The sequence below is a fragment of the Pantherophis guttatus genome, chromosome 1 (genome assembly GCF_059756535.1).
Source record: "Pantherophis guttatus breed Tessera chromosome 1, ASM5975653v1, whole genome shotgun sequence".
NCBI classification, from domain to species: Eukaryota; Metazoa; Chordata; class Lepidosauria; order Squamata; family Colubridae; genus Pantherophis; species Pantherophis guttatus.
In genome coordinates this window covers 150,194,222-150,211,835 of record NC_142063.1, presented here as the reverse complement: position 1 = coordinate 150,211,835, position 17,614 = coordinate 150,194,222, and the positions used below count along the sequence as shown (strand labels likewise).

Here is a 17,614-nt window from a genome sequence, read left to right as displayed (position 1 = left end):
CAAGGATTAAATGTATTCACACCTGCGACTGCACCTAAAGATAAAACAATCATAGGTACTAGGTGGATTTATAAAATTAAGAATCTAGAAGGAGGCAATACTCTATACAAAGCCAGATTAGTTGCACAAGGTTATGCACAAAAGTATCCGGAGGACTATACTGACACATACTCCCCCACAGTGAGAACAGAGAGTGTTAAAACAGCTCTGGTAGTGGCATCTGCACTCAATCTTGATGTATTTCAATATGACATACAGACTGCGTACTTACACGCAAAACTAGATAAGGAAATATATGTAAGGGCACCACACAGTCAATACACTAATAAGAATGAAATCTGGCTATTGAACAAGAGTCTATACGGGTTAAAACAATCTGGCAAAAGATGGTATGATTGTTTGGTAAAAGTACTTAAGACCATGGATTTTAACGCTACCACCGCTGATAACTGTTTCTTTGTAAAAAAAAGTGATGATCACATTGAATTCGTGTTAATTTATGTAGATGATATTTTATATATAGGAAAACACAAGGAGAGAAGAGAAACCTTTGTAAATAAGCTAAACGAACATTTTTCGTTGAAATCTCTAGGTAAAGTAAACAAATACCTTGGTGTACAAATTAACAAAACTAGAAGGGGATTCAAACTTACTCAGAAAGATAAGATTATTGAACTTCTAAACAAATGCAATTTAAACAATGCTAAACCATGTGACACTCCTATGCAAACTGATTTCCTTAGAAACACTGATGAGTCTTCCCCTGAATTCAAAGATAATACATTTTATAGATCAGTCATAGGTTCACTTCTTTATATATCTAATTGGACCAGGCCAGATATTGCATTACCTCTCAATTTATTGTCAAGACATGTTAGTAAACCAACTATGTATCATTGGGAAGCTGTCAAAAGAATTCTAAGATATCTAAAAAGTACATTAGACTTTTGTTTAGTATTAGAACCTAGTAATGACAAAGAACCAAAACTTACTTGTTACGCAGATGCGGATTGGGCTGGAGATATATCATGCAGAAAGAGCACTTCTGGTTATATTTTTCTATTAAATAACTGTCCAGTTTACTGGTACACTGGTAAACAAGAACTGGTAGCCACTTCAACCACAGAAGCGGAATATGTTTGTTTATCCAAAGCTGCAAATAACCTTGTATGGTTTAATGATTTGATTTCAGATGTCTGGAAAAAACCTGCTTTACCTTTTGTTATGCATGAAGATAATAAAGCAGCCATTGAAATATCCAGATCCGATGCCATTGGACAAAGATCCAGGCATATAGATATAAAGTTTAAACATGTGAGACAATTGTCTCAAGATGGATTTATCAAAGCAGTGCATTGTGATACCTCTGAACAATTAGCTGACATATTAACGAAGCCTTTACCTTCTAAACAGCACAAATATTTAACTTCAAAATTATATGTCTTATACTGTCCTGAATCTGTATGTAATTGGTGTTGTATAGCGAACCGGCATTTAGAGGGGGATTTGTCAGATGTAAATGCCTTATTCCCTAATGTGTAAATAATGTATATATGGGATATCGGGGGTTAACTTATTCTTTGTTTCCTAATGTATTCATAATTCACCACTCCCATTCTTGACTCCGCCCTTTGTATATATAAGGAGCCACCCTCACCATTTTCCTTGCTTCTATCTGTGAATATTCAGTGAATATAGAATGCCTGTTATGATTAAAGAGAAATATATATAAACCTCTAATCTTTATTATCTTTATTGAGTCTGATCCTAAAAATATTGCAACAGCTTCTGCTTGGGTCTGAACTGTTTTTTTGAAAGCTGATGCTGACTTACTAATCAGCCGCTTCATGTGTTTTGCTGTGGGAAAAGGCATCTTTCCTACAGCAGTCATAAGGTGGAGAATTGTTCCAATGCTTCACCTTTGTGAAGAATGCATGTGCAAAACATAAACTGTGTTGGGGTCAGACAAGAAGCAATGGGTGGAAACTAATCAAGGAGAGAAGCAACTTAGAACTAAGGAGAAATTTTCTGATAGTCAGAACAATTAATCAGTGGAACAACTTGCCTCCCAGAAGTTGTGAATGCTCCAACACTGGAAATTTTTAAGAAGATGTTGGATAACCATTTGTCTGAAGTGGTGTAGGGTTTCCTGCCTAAGCAGGGGGTTGGACTAGAAGACCTCCACGGTCCCTTCCAACTCTGTTATTCTATTCTATTCTATTCTATTCTATTCTATTCTATTCTATTCTATTCCATTCTATTCTATTCTATTCTATTTGTAATGCAGATGTCAAAAGCCAGAGAAAAAATGGCAATCAGTCAAGACTGGCTTCTTCCTTACACCATCCTTTTGTAAGCTGTCCTTCAAACTTCAAGCTGAGATCCCAACTCCCAGGGTTTAGAGTTCTTGCACTGGGGCTGGAGAGATGCAGGTTCAAAAGCCCTACTCAAATTCAGTGGTGACTTTTGGGCTAGTCACTTTTTCTCAGCCTTTGGAAAATAAGTGATACACTAAATCAACAAGCCACTCGTAGAAATTTTACAGGAATCATTAAATACTTGAATACTGCAGGAGGCCAAAAGACTAGGCACCATGTGGGGAAATTCATTCTTTGCTTGAGGATTCTGCAGTTCTAGCATCTTGGGGAAGTGAATCAGCTTGGAGAAAACTACCAAAAAGCTGTGCAAAAGAGATTTTCAGATTTTGAAGTAACTCTCCTAAATCCTTTTTCTCTGTTTTATGAGTGTGATGAGTCTTTTAATTTTCTTCCAGGCTTTAATTAATTACTACTGTCAGGAAGGCTATTTTCGCCATGTTCAGACTATTGCCAATGAAGGCTTGAAGACATTTGCCAATGACCCAGTGTTTCTTTTCTACCATTCTTATGGTATTTTGATGGAAGGTAATTCTTTATATACTTTCACATTTGCAGTTATTATTTATTCATCTGATAATGAATACTTACTAAGAAGTAAATTTCATTGTATTTCATGGGCCTTCCTTTCAGGAAGGGGCACATAGAATTGCAATCATAAATCATCTCATTTAAAAGTTTCTGTAAGTAAATCTTTTTGTTCTACAGTCAAACATGCATGCCACTATTTCTGCCTGGTAAACAGTTTACGGGACTGGGTCCTGGATGCTGCAGAACTTCAGCCCTTGGTAATGCTGGATGGGTAAAGGTAGCACTAGCGGATTTGGGCAGAAAAAAATGGGAACACTAATGATGTCAGAAAAGAATCACAGAAAAATCCAGCTAGCTGTAATCTTTTGTGGATGTTTAGTTTTTGCAGCTCAAATAGTTGGAATTTAACATCTGAAGTCCCATGTGATCCATCTCTGCAATTTCTGTTGCAAAGGAAAAGAATTATTGATTTGTTACCCTTGTAATTTGTTTCTTCAAATAAACTCTTTTAAGATCATTTGGGCAATTCATGATTTTCTAGTCAGCCAAGAGAGTTATTGTCTTTCTGTATCTCCTGGCTTTTTGCTTTTTCGATTTTAAGTGATCATTTTTGTAAATACATAAATCGTTTACATAATAATGTAAGCTTTAAAAGGTACTTTGCACACACATGCTAACATGTTCATGCATGTTCATTACAGCATTACATTGAAGAAGGCATAGTGGGGAAGCCAAAGTGCTGCTACACAAATGAATGCAACCTACCCTGACTGATTTTGTTCTCCTACCTAGGGCACGTCCAAGAAGCTCTTCTCAGTCTTGAATCCATTAAAAACAAACAAGAAGTATGCCTGTGCACAATGATGGCAATGATCTATGCCCATAAAAAAAGATCAAATCCAGGTAGTGTCTCACTTATTTTTACTCAGAAAAATGTTATACTTGTACATGGTGAATTGTAATAATGCTATTTCTCCATTTTAATATGAAGGTACCGGTGGAGCTGTGCTACAAAAGAGATGTTCACACCTCACCATCCTGATGAGATTGTTGCAACCACCAACCATGTATTCTTCTAACAAGGCTCTCCTTCCCTGACCTCTCTCCCATGCCATTATTATTTTATCTTTTTCAGTTATCACAAAGTTCCTTGAGTGCTGATTAGTTGCATCACCACTTTCTCCATTCTTTTATGATCTCTTGTAAACATTATTTTCCAATCAACATAGCAAATCTCTTTACAACACTGCATCTAGGAACTGGGTTTCTCTGGCAACTGACCTCCAATAGCTTCCAGATATCTTTGCAAACTTGAAGAACAAATGATCTTTTTTTTAATGAAGTCCAGATTCGCACAGTATAGGAGCAAGGCTTATATTTCAGGCATAGGGCTCATATGAAATAAGCTTTCTATAATCAGCTAATTAGAAATTAGCTTTCTGTAAAATTATCAATTATTAGTAGGAACAAGGTTTCAAATCCTCCTGGAAGATGATTTCATTTCAGTTGATCCTAACGTGGATGTTTTGAGTAATGATGAATAGTCCATCTCATAATTTCCAATTTCTAAATCGCTGGTTGGCCAGTTTTATGGTGTATTTAACTAAATTAGCTACCTGATTTGGATTCAGATGATGTTTTATCCCTCATAATTTCCAGGAAATAAATTTTACATCCATTGATTCAAAGCGTCGAAGTTGTAGTTTGAGATGTCTGCAGTACACTACATAGATAAAGGCTCAAATTTAATTTCTGTCATGCATTATCAAATCCCTTGTAGACAGTAGCAGGTCAAAAGTCTTCTTTAGTCTGCAGTAACCCAGTTCTCTTCATGAACCGAATTACTAAATACAGTGTGACAGCCAAACCAGTCACTGGAAGTATAAGCTTGATTAATAGATCTAGCATCATAGACAAAATGGAATTGTGTCTTTATACCTTTATCAGACGTCTTGTAGACTACTGTGTTCAATATTAGATGACACCATTCAAGAATATTGCAAATGGAAAAGGTCCAGAGAAGAACAAGAAAGATGGAGTGGGTTCTGAATAACCTATGATTATTCTTGAGAAAAAATATGAAAAGAATAAATATATGAAAAGCCATCTTCAAAAATGGCTAAACTACGTTTCTCAGCCATTCAACAGCAGAGCAGATTATGGTGAAAAAAATGGTGGGCTTTTGAGAGAGTAGATGTTTGTCTGTTAGGGCACTTAGGACACCAGATTGGTGAATTTCCTGCATCAGCTGGACTAGATACTGTACCATTTGCTGTTCTGCTCTATGATACTATATAACACATTTACTTTATTGTTTTTAATAGGGTTTGATTGCTGTTATGTAATACCTTGCAATAAATCTTTAATCTGCCGAAATCATTGTTAAATGATGGCCCTTGAAACTATATGATTATTACTTCCTCCTTTGTTTTTAGATCGGGAAGTTATCATGGATCTGGATGCCAAGTTGAAGGAGCATCGTAAGACAGCAGGACAGGAGGCTTTATATTTTGCAGGACTGTTCTTGTGGCATATTGGCCGCTATGAGAAAGCCCGCGAATACATTGACAGAATGATCAAGATCTCAAATGGTGGCAGTAAAGAGGTAACCCATTCCCTATAATTGTGTGTTGTACTTGCTATAAACAAGATTTGATGACTCCCAGATTTGCCTCGTGATGCTTTTGGTCATCTTTCATATCAGAGTGGATTATCACCAACTTTCTTAACCCTTGAGAAGTACAAAAAAAATTACAAGAAAACCGATAATATTGGTATTGTTACAAAATAGCCTGATAGTTTTCCTTTAGTTTAATGTTTGGGAGGCCTGCTTCCTTAAGTGGAATGTACTACTGGCCAATGAAACACAATATGTTCACATTCTGCTACTACTTATTTCATAATTAGCTTACAAGTGCTGTTCCTGCAGATATAGTGACATGTATATGGGGTGGGGAATAACTAATGGTAGTTTTGTCTTCTGTTCACACAACTTGGAACACCCTATGTATTTGCTGATTTTCCCAGGTTGCTTTGTCTCTCTATATCCTATCATATTCCATTTTTTAGAATCCTCAAAACACTCAGGAATAGATCTTGGATCACTTGGGGGCTATAACGGGTTTTGTTTTGTTTTTTAACCATCCAGATGTTTTAAATGGAAGAATCCTGAAATCCTAAATGCTTTCTTTACCAACTAGTTTTCTTTGTTATTAACTTCTGTTATGCTAATATTCCGTATGCTTTTGAAAAGGTGCCAGGCTTCATCTGGACTATGACTTGGACTCCAAGGGTGAGATTCAAGAATTCAGCTGTTCAATAAGCTAGTTTTATTACAGATACTGTGTTTCCCCAAAAATAAGACCCTGTCTTATATTTTTCTGAACCCTGAAATAAGTACTTGGCCTTATTGCCATGCACTCAAAAGCCTGATTGGGTTTATTATCAGGAGATGTCTTATTTTGGGGAAAACAGGGTAGGTAGGTAGGTAGGTAGGTAGGTAGGTAGGTAGGTAGGTAGGTAGATAGATAGATAGATAGATAGATAGATAGATAGATAGATAGATAGATAGATAGATAGATAGATACCGTGTTTCCCCGAAAATAAGACCCTGTCTTATATTTTTCTGAACCCTGAAATAAGTACTTGGCCTTATTGCCATGCACTCAAAAGCCTGATTGGGCTTATTATCAGGAGATGTCTTATTTTGGGGGAAACAGGTAGATAGATAGATAGATAGATAGATAGATAGATAGATAGATAGATAGATAGATGCCGTGTTTCCTCGCAAATAAGACCCTGTTTTGTATTTTTTTGAACCCTGAAATAAGTACTTGCCTTATTGCCATGCACTCAAAAGCCTGATTGGGCTTATTATCAGGGGATGTCTTATTTTGGGGAAAACAGGATGGATGGATGGATGGATGGATGGATGGATGGATGGATGGATAGATAGATAGATAGATAGATAGATAGATAGATAGATAGATAGATAGATAGATACCGTGTTTCCCCTAAAATAAGACCCTGTCTTATATTTTTTTGAACCCTGAAATAAGCACTTGGCCTTATTGCCATGCACTCAAAAGTCTGATTGGGCTTATTATCAGGGGATGTCTTATTTTAGGGGAAACAAGGTACTAGGAAGGCCATAATTAGAACAGAAAATTTGCCAGTGCTGACCATAAACCTTCAAAGCCTTATATTTATTTATATCCATCTTGAGGTTCAAACTTTACATCTCTTCTTCCTGCCTGAGTGTCTGGATGGGCTAAAGGTGGATTTCTTCCTAGTGGAAGGAGTGGTTAGCATCTATGGATTTCACTGTAACATCTTTTTGGTCTCGTGATTTTGTTCCTTCTAACTTTCATAGCAGCATTTAGATCAGTTCATCAGTGTGTCAGTGTTGTGCAGTGCTAAGAGTTGTCTTTCTGCCTATCTGGAGCGGGCCTCTTCGTGGGGATGGATTAATAGGGAACATCATAATCCTTTAAGTACTAAATCCATTCCATCCCATGAGCCATGATGGCACAGTAGTTAGACTGCAGAATTGCAAGCAAACTCACTGTCTACAGCCAGGAGTTCGATCCTGACTGGTTCAAGGTTGACTCAGCCTTTCATCCTTCCGAGGTGGGTAAAATGAAGACCCAGATTGTTGGGGGCAATATGATGACATTGTAAACTGCTTAGAGAGGGCTATTGAAGCACTATAAAGTGGTATAGAAGTCTAAGTGCTATTGCTATAACAGCAGGTATGAACACCACAGAACATATATCAGTCTTCTGCATTGCATAAATTATTGCATTTATGTTAAGTAGAACTTTATATGATTTTTTTTTAAAAATGTATCCAGTAACAACAGCAGAGTATTGCATCATTTAATGTTTTGTTTTGTTCTTCCAGGGGTGGATTCTAAAAGGGTGGCTTGATGTGACTAGTGGGAAAGAAGCAAGCATCAAAAAAGCTGGGAAATGTTTTGATGAAGGGCTCCAAAATGAGAATGATATTTTTGGCCTGATGGGTAAAGTAAGTGTATAAAAAGCTTTTAAATGCATCTAATTAGTAACAAACATTGCAGCTAATGCAGACTGATCCAGCACTGATTAATGCAATTGCCATCCAGGATGAAGGAGCAGATCAAGGCAACCTTATTTTGCATTCAGAATGCTATTTATTCTCTCTCTCTCTCTCTCTCTCTCTATCTATCTATCTCTCTATCTCTCTATCTATCTATCTATCTATCTATCTATCTATCTATCTATCTATCTATCTATCTATCTTATTTTGTGTGATGTGAATATGGGTTTTAAGAATCTGATTGAAGTCAATATTCTTTGATTCACAGGATCAAGTCTTTTAGCCATCATATCATCAATTATCTGTATTTGCTCTGACATAGGCTTTTCTTTTATGAAAAACAAAAAAATGCATTTGGAGTCAATTCTACACTTAAGAATTGAAGCAATTAAAGAGCAATGTACATAAAGTCTTGGAATCAAACCACCCCAATGATGCCCTTGATGTGATGTCCCGCTGCCTGGAGGCCGTGCAGGTCTGGATGGGGAAAAATAGGCTCAAGCTCAACCCTTCCAAGACTGAGTGGCTGTGGCTCCCGGCGTCCCGGTATAGTCAGCTGGTGCCATCGCTGATTATTGGGGATGAATCTCTGCCCCCCACAGAGAGGGCTCGCAATCTGGGTGTCCTCCTGGACTCACGGCTGTCTTTAGAAGAGCATATGACGGCCATAGCCAGGGGGGCTTTTTATCAGGTTCGCCTGATCCGCCAGTTGCGTCCCTTTCTGGACCGGGACGCCTTGCGCATGGTCACTCATGCCCTCGTCACCTCCCGTTTGGACTATTGTAATGCTCTCTTCATGGGGCTCCCCTTGAAGAGCACTCGGAGGTTCCAACTGGTCCAGAATGCGGCCGTGCGGGTGGTTATGGGCGCACCTCGTTACACCCATGTAACACCTCTCCTGTGCGAGCTGCACTGGCTCCCAGTGGTCTTCCGAGTGCAACTCAAGGTGTTGGTCACCACCTTTAAAGCGCTCCATGGCATAGGACCAGGATATTTACAGGACCGCCTTCTGCCACCAACAGCCTCCCACCGACCAGTTCGCTCCCACAGAGAGGGACTCCTCAGGGTGCCGTCGGCCAAGTTATGTTGGCTGGTGACACCCAGAAGGAGAGCCTTCTCTGTGGGAGCTCCTGCCCTCTGGAATGAATTGCCCCCGGATATTCGTAACATCTCTGACTTCCGGGTTTTCGCTGTGCCCTCAAGACCCTACTGTTCCGACAGGCGGGGCTGTCAAATTGAATAATTTTAAATTGGGTTTTAATTTTGGGTTTTAAAATTTGGCCAAAACTATTTAATGATTTTAATTAATTTTAACTAGGATATTGTATATTTGTATATTTGTATTTTAATTCTGGCTGTACACCGCCCTGAGTTCTTCGGGAGAATGGGCGGTATATTATTATTATTATTATTATTATTATTATTATTATTATTATTAATAATAATAATAATAATAATAATAATAATAATAATATATGCTATAAAGGGTTTTACCATTTGCAACTGTAGAGAAGAAATAGTTCTTTTTGTTTCTTCTTAAAACGAAGCTTCGTAGGTCTTTTTAAAATATTATGTATTCTGTTTTAAAAATCTTACTACAAATTGCATTTTGAATCAGTAGGTTTACAATCACTTTGCTGTTGTTGTTGTTTTTTAATTCCATTTAGAAACTTGCATTTTGCATATTTACTGCTTTGAATGGTTTTGCTTTCCAAGTTATTATAATCCTGGTTACAAACTCATTGGTTCAGGCACTGTATACTAAGCATGGGCTGTTTAAACATAGTTATTGAATAAACAGCAATTGGCTAAATTCACACAACACACTAAATGGAGACCAAAGAAACCACATTGTACATAATAGCATATTGTAGGAATATTGCTATTTTGTCACAAAGTTTTATTTTATACAACAGCATTAAAACTGATGAGCTTCAGTGGAAGATATCTTTAAGTACATACAAATAGTCCTCGACTTGTGTGACCATAATGGAGCCTGCCTATCATGGTCATAAATTGAGATAACTGTAAGAAAGGTCACCCATCTGACAGGCCTGACTTTATGAACTTTTTTGTGGCAGTTGTTGAGTAAACACTGTAGTGTCTGTGTCCCCCCCTCCCCCCCCAAATCCTGTTTGTGTGGAAGGCACATCTGGGTTAAAAGAATTACCCAGTGACATGACCGTTGCCCAGGGAATTCCTGTGGGGGCTCCTTTCATGTCACCATCAAGGAGCTGGAGCAAGTGACAGGAGCTCATCCCGCCACACAGCACCATTCGGGTTTCAAACATGGACTTGCTAACCCCTACCCAGTGTCCTCACTATGTGAGCCATCACGCTCTGTGGTCATTAAGCAAACCAATGGTTCACTATGGGTCAGTTTTGCTGAAAACCAGAAGTAAATACTGGTTTTCAGCAAAACTGTCATATAATGTGAACACATGACCATGGGATGTGGCAAAGAGCTGTAAATGCAGTTGCTGACATGCAGTCACATGACAGTCAGAGGGGTGGCCCATTATAACTTTGGAACCAGGTTATAAATACCGCTGGGGAGGTCTGACATAACTTCAAATAGTCACTAAGCAGCCAGTTGTAAATCAAGGACTACCTAATATGCCTTCCAAAATCTTTAAATTTGGGGAAACAGGTTCTAAATAAGCAGTCACAATAGACTGCTTTTCCAGTGGTGTGCACCAGCCAGGGAATTGTCTCAAAAAAAGAAATTTCTTTTGTAGTTGGAAAGCTTTTTTTTTTTAAAAGCAAGACAAAAGTGACCAGGTGATCATTTCATTGTTCACTAGGCCCAATATTATGAAGTGCGTCAGAATTTTACAGGAGCTTTGGAAACTCTGAATCAAATAATTGCGAATTTCCCACGCTTCCTTCCGGCATTTATTAAAAAGATGAAGCTACAGCTGGCTTTGCAGGATTGGGAGCAGTCAGTTGAGACTGCCCAGAGGTGAGTAAAGTTAATTATTCTTGTCTAGATCCATTAAAAATACTGTATCATCTCAGCTGCAGTGCTTTTGCAGAAGGCAAAATGATCAAAGGTGATTTCTCCCCTGGTGACTTAGATCATCTTGTAGAGTCGTCCAACCTTGTAATGCCAAAACGACGGTAAGGGAGATAAATTTTATATCTCATTAACAATGGCTGAGTGATGCTGTGACAGCAGCCTAAAATACTAGTGGAAAAAGGTCTTAAAAAAAAATAATACAGTTTTTCCCTTATTTATTTCCCAATCTTGATCTAGCTAGTCAGTAGCTATGAAACTCTGTGAAACTCATTTTTTCAGTCATTGCTTCAGTATTATCGGATTGTACATGATTGATGGTGGGTAACCAAATAGGTGAAGGCTGATAACATTTTTTATCCTGGCTGAAGCATCTTCTCTGTGTGTGTGTGTGTGTGTGTGTGTGTGCGCACACACACACACACACACACACAGTGGAGGTAAATGGCTCCTACATTAGCTGTTCCAACTGATTTTTTTTTTGTTTGAAATTTTATATAATGAGAGTAGAGAATGATATGAGAACTAAACAAGAATGGGCAATTTACTGCTTTGGTAAAGTAATGTAGCTTTGTGTGCCCAACCTTGTGCAGGGACTATGCAAATCTTTTTTGTATTGTTCCAATTTTAACAAATGTGCTGCCAAAGAGAACAGGGTAGCATTGTTTCCATATCTCTAAGTTGCCTTGAAAACTGGAGATGAGTGGGACATAAAGATGCCAGGCAACGCAATACATTTTCAAGAGGGTGTCCTAAGCATTCCCAGTTAATCTGACATTTGTCCACAGAAGCAATTAATTGTCATTAGTGTCACAGAGACGAACTCCCCTAAAGTTTGTCCTAAAATAGAAGCAGGAAAGTCCTTCAAATGGAGCTCAGCTATTAGCCTGTCAACCCTGAAGTGAACCTGACTGAGGCCATCTTGGAGGCTTCACAGTTGCCATGCAACAGTGAGAGGGGGGAAATAGTTAGTTGGGGTTATGTAGCCAAAACAATAATTTTTTCCTGTGGGAACCAAGGACATTCTCACAGGTGGCTGGCCAGAGGAAGAGCGAAGTAACCAAGCAACCAGCCAACAATTGGATTGGACAACGTGACCAGTGAGTTGGGGGAAAGGAAAAACGTTTACTTTTTAATTAGGTGAAAACCACAGGAAATTTGAGTCGGCTTTCACCAGTTGTGCCAATACAATGTATCCAATAAATTGTTCTTATGTGCCTCAGAGTTCTGCTGTCTATGGGTGCATCACTTGAACGCTGACATAGCTATTCTGTTTGTAGCTTCTGTGTCTTGTAGATCAGCAGTTTTCCTTGAAAACACCTAAAAATAGAGTGTTTTGGTGTGTGTGTGTTTAAATTTTCCTTTAGGTTGTTGCAGAAAGATGCTCTCAACCTAGATGCCTTAAAAATGGAGGCTGTTCACTATTTGTGCCGGGAAGGAAACATACCTGAGGTGAGTCTTCAGTTTTTAATTCCACATTATTGGATGCATTTTATATAGAGACATAGGAAACAATTACTCAGGATATATAGAACTAAGTTCCATTGAATTTAACTCCAGTATCAACAAATGGAAAATTTCAGGTGTAAAATGTCTTTTGAGAATTACAATCCTGACACAGGAAATACCTAACACAGGTATTTTAGAATTACATTCAGTAAAATAATGGATCTAATTTAAACAACTAGTATCATATTATCAAACAGCCATTAGTAGAACAAGAGATCACCTTTCCAATGCATACTGTCCTAAATCTCATTTGGTGATAGGCCAGGATGGAGCAGATCCAGGCATCACACAAGAAGCTGCAAGAAGAATTTGAGCTGTCAGTAAGGTGTGTTTTGCTAGAGGGAGGTAGCAATTGGATGCAAAGCAATCAGCCTCCCCCCCCCCGCCCCCGGGCTCTATGGTATTTTTGTCGATAGGCTCCTTAGTCTGTGATTGATACCATAACAAACAATTTCCAAAGTCTACTCTAGATTGGTCCAAAGATACATTGATTTTACACATTGCAGAAAGTGTTTAATGAAGGCTATCAATGAAACTGTTGAGTGGTGCAGTGGCCTAGAGGTGGCGCTCTCGCCTCACAATCAGGAGGCTGTGAGTTGGATTCTAGGTAGAGGGAGATATTTCTCTCTCTGGGCACAATGAGAATATATCTGCTGTGAACTCCACATTGGCGACAGGAAGGGCATCCGGCCAGGAAACACTCAGCTCCATTCAGTTGCCCCGACTCCACTCCAATGCAAGGGATTATGGGGTCATTAAAAAACAAGAAAAAAAAATCAGTGAACTGTTGGCTGGATTTGCACACCTAACCATGGTTTAAAAACCAGATGTGTTAGATTCATTTAAGATGCTAAATCAAGTTAAAAGAAAACAGAATGGTTATAGGAGTATTTTTACCTGATGATTCTTGATGAATGTATCTTTTCTTTTATGTACACTGAGAGCATATGCTCCAAGACAAATTCCTTGTGTGTCCAATCACACTTGGCCAATAAAGAATTCTATTCTATTCTATTGAGTGAATCAGCTTTGTTTTTGATATGAAACTTAAGCAATGTATGCATGTTACAAAGTATTTCCTTAATTTCCATTAAGATTTAAACCAAAATATGGTTGTTAGGAATGGGGGAGCTATAATATTGGCATTGGGATTCTTAGGTGTAACTCTTAATATTTTTCAAGGAGTTTTTTTTTTATTGCATTATAAAAATGTGTGGTAGAATAAACTAGTGTTAAGCATAAACCTAGCTTCTTTTATTGCCTGAACTGGTTAAGCACTATTCCTGTCTGCTGCTATTTTTACTTTTGCTGCTGTTCTTTGTCTAGAAAAAGCAAACATAACTTTATAGCTTACATTTGCATTTAGCCTTGTTTAGCCTGAACTCAAAGTCTGTAGATGAATGGTTGTGGGACATTTTATTTAAAACATATATAAATGTTCTAGTACAGGGGTGTCAAACTCGATTTCATTGAGGGCCGCATCAGGGTTGTGTTTGGGGCTGGGGATGTGTGGCCAGGGTGGGCGTGGCCAGCTCAACGTCACTCATGTTGGGGCCATCTTGGTTTTCTCTGGCAGAAGGTTGCAGGAGACATTGCAGCTGAAAACGGAGCTCAGGAATGCAGAGGCACCACGGGCCGGTCCTTCACTGTTTCCAGGGTTGCCCTGCAGGCCAGATCTAAGCACCCCACAGGCCTTGAGTTTGACACCCCTGTTCTAGTACTATTCCCTCAGAAACACTTGTATAAGGAGATACTTAAATTGGCTTGCATTAATAAAACCATTTCAAACTAGTTTCATATGAATACTGACTGCTGGCACAGGTTTTGCATTCCAGATGCCTCTATATTTAGCTTTCCTAAATGCTAGTGTTTGCTCCCTCCTCCTTATTCCCCAATAATACGACCAGTAGACAGGTACTCCTTGACTTACAACAGTTCGTTTAGTGACAGTTCAAAGTTACAACGGCGTTGAAAAAAGTGACATGACCATTTTTCACCCTTACAATCTTTGTAGCATGCCCTTGATCATATGATCAAAATTCAGACGCTTGGCAACTGGTTCATACTTATGACCGTTGCTGTGTCCCAAGGTCATGTGATCTCCTTTTGCAACTTTCTGAGAAGCAAAGTCAATGGGGAAGCCAGATTCACTTAATGACCGTGTTACTAACTTATCAACTACAGTGATTCGCTTAACAACTGTGGCAAGAAGAGTCGTAAAATGGGGCAAAACTCACTTAACAAATGCTTCACTTAACAATAGTAATTTTGGGCTCAATTGTCGTAAGTTGAGGACTACCTACCGTATTTTTCGTACTATAAGATGCACCAGACCGTAAGAGGCATATTAGCTTTAGAGGAGGAAAACAAGAAAAAAAAACTGCCTCTGCCTCCCAGCATCCATCATCTGGCTAGTGTCCTTGCAGCAAACAGCAAACAGCTTCAGCACATTATTGCAGCCCCAGAATGTGTCTCATTAGGGCTCCGCTCCGTTGCGGCCACCACCAGTCAACTGAGCTGAGTTGCTGCTGCCATCGGGGAATGCTGCCTCCTCCGTGCCTGCTGTCTCTGCTGGGAACACTGGAGCCTTCACTGCCGAGCAGCTGATTGGCAGGTGGATTGGCCTGCCGGAATACCGCCGATCAGCTGTTCTAGGCGGCGGACCACCAATCAGCTGTTCTAGGCGGCAGGGATCACTGCTGCCGATCGCCGCCACTGCTGCACACTGACAGTGGTGGCAATCATCGCTACCTAGAACAGCTGAGGGAGAGACAGGAGGGGAGAGGTGATCCCTGCCGCCTAGAACAGCTGATTGGTGGTCCGCCGCCTAGAACAGCTGATCGGCGGTATTCCGGCAGGCCAATCCACCTGCCAATCAGCTGCTCGGCAGCGAATGTTCCAGCGTTCCCTGGCGAATGGGGGCAGCAGTGAAAAGCAAACAATCCTTTCCACCCCCCGCCGCAATATATGCTCTATAAGATGCACATACATTTCCATCCACTTTTTTGGTGGGGGAAGGTACATCTTATAGTGCGATAAATACGGTATATTTTGTTTTTCCTAGGCTTCCTCCAGGCTGAAAGATCTGATTAGTGCTTTAGATCAGTTGGAACCACAGAATCCTCTGCTTTTCTGTAAGATAGCCTTGGTTTTTAGCAGAACGGTAAGTAGAAAAGATTTTTTTTTTAATTGCCAGTGATGACTGATTCAATGACTCTCTTATATAAGCAGGTAAGCTCTCTATATACATAATGCTAACTTTGTCTTTCATAGGAAACACTAATTTATGTCCTGGTCATGCCTTTTGAGGATAAGGCAAAGACTAATCGTTATTGCAGGTACCGGTAGTCCTTGACTTACAACCATTCGTTTAGTAACCATTTCAAACAACCAGATGTAGGTCGAGGACTACTGGAGTTAAAGCTCAGGTATGCTTCAGGAAGTGCTAAATTAATTGTAATTGGAAAAAGATTATTTGGCATGTAAAATTAAGGGATAGCTGTAACCTTTGTTCAGCATTTCTCTCATTATTGCAACCCTGAAGAACAGGGAACAGTTTTCTTCCTCTCATGGCTTCTTATAGTCACTTCCCTTCCTCTCTTTATTTGTGTTGGTTAGCTCTCTGTGGCAAGAGACTCGCTTATGACTGATTCTGATCAAAATGTGAGATGTGCATTGGTGTAAAAAAAATGGAGGCTTGAGAACATTTGCCCAAAGCAATCAAAGATGGAGATGGTTGGGGCAGACCAATTCATGGACTTCGTGGATGCCTTTACTGGCCTGGATTTTAGTTGCCCAGTATTGGTAGCAGAATTGGAAAATCTGATTTTCAGTCACATTGACTAATGCAAGGAATATAAAAACGGCTTTATACATTAGGCAGTCTTGCTCTGTCAAGGAATACATTTTCTTAGGAGTAATTTGTTGGGGGCTGCTTGCTAGCAAAGGGCATGGCTTAAATAAGCATGCCAGAACCATTTTCTCTTGCTGAAATGTTACTTTCAGAATAGGGGATTAGTAAAAGGATTTAATAAAATTATGGACAGCTCTCTTGCAGAGAGTTTCTTCGACCGGGCCATAAATGCATGTGATGATGGATACAATTAAATTATTTGATGTAAAGGTTATCGTTTTTAATTAATATTGTGATTATGTCTGATTGAGTTTTTCAAAACTAAAACCATTCACAATGGATTTTTTTTTGTGGCGGGATGTTTGTTTTAACTCTAGTGTGGCCGCAATCCACACATCCTACAGCTGACCCAGATGTTGGTGGACAGAGCTTTCAGCTTAGCTCCTCAGAATGCAGACATAGCTACAGAGCTGGGCTATCAGATGCTTTTTCAAGGAAAAATAAAGGAAGCTATGAAATGCTACAAAACTGCTATGGCTCTTGATGAGACAAGTGTTCCTGCACTAACAGGTTTGAATAATTGATAGAGGGGAGAGAGGGAGGGACAGAGAGAGAGAGGGAGGGAGGGAGGGAGGGAGGGAGGGGAAGAGGAGGGAAGGGGAGAGGGAGAGAGAGAGGAAGGAAAGGAAGGAGGGAGAGAGAGAGGAGGGGAGAGGGAGAGAGAGAGGAAGCAAGGCAGCAAGGGGGAGAGGAGGGAGGGGGAGAGAGAGAAAGAGAAAAGGAAAGGAGGGAGGGGGAGAGGGAGAGAGGAGGGAAGGGGAAAGGGAGAGAGAGAGGAAGGAGGGAGGGAGAGACAGGAGGGGAGAGGAAGCAAGGGAGCAAGGGGGAGAGAGGAGGGAGGGGAGAGAGAAAGAGAAAAGGAAAGGAGGGAGGGAGAGACAGGAGGGGAGGGAGAGAGAGAGGAAGCAAGGGAGCAAGGGGGAGAGAGGAGGGAGGGGGAGAGAGAAAGAGAAGGAAAGGAGGGAGGGGGAGAGAGAGAAAGAGAGAAAAGGAAAGGAGGGAGGGGGAGAGGGAGAGAGAGGAAGGAAAGGAAGGAGGGAGAGACAGGAGGGGAGAGGGAGAGAGAGGAAGCAAGGGGGAGAGAGGAGGGAGGGGGAGAGAGAGAAAGAGAAAAGGAAAGGAGGGAGGGGGAGAGGGAGAGAGAGAGGAAGGAAAGGGAGGGAGAGACAGGAGGGGAGAGGGAGAGAGAGAGA

General features: G+C 40.0%; 1 protein-coding gene and 1 pseudogene across 8 annotated transcripts in view; one reads left to right on the top strand and one right to left on the bottom strand.

Moving 5' to 3' along the window:
- The window catches only part of TTC21B (tetratricopeptide repeat domain 21B), a 48,023-nt gene that overhangs the window by 5,525 nt on the left and 24,884 nt on the right, over positions 1-17,614 (top strand). For 6 of the 8 annotated variants that reach the window (XR_015731152.1, XR_015731151.1, XM_034426637.3 and 3 more), the window contains exons 2-9: positions 2,774-2,903; positions 3,699-3,809; positions 5,342-5,511; positions 7,810-7,932; positions 10,788-10,945; positions 12,367-12,451; positions 15,573-15,671; positions 16,739-16,931. Coding sequence is in view for 6 of the 8 variants with exons in the window: in XM_034426637.3 (XP_034282528.2) it covers positions 2,774-2,903; positions 3,699-3,809; positions 5,342-5,511; positions 7,810-7,932; positions 10,788-10,945; positions 12,367-12,451; positions 15,573-15,671; positions 16,739-16,931 (1,069 nt within the window). In the remaining 2 variants the exon portion in view is untranslated. Of the gene's footprint in view, positions 1-1,785; positions 2,353-2,773; positions 2,904-3,698; positions 3,810-5,341; positions 5,512-7,809; positions 7,933-10,787; positions 10,946-12,366; positions 12,452-15,572; positions 15,672-16,738; positions 16,932-17,614 lie in introns of those variants that run through there. The other 2 variants (XM_087882001.1, XM_087882000.1) reach the window with 1 other exon arrangement.
- On the bottom strand, positions 11,557-11,652 carry LOC117675096 (U6 spliceosomal RNA; annotated as a pseudogene).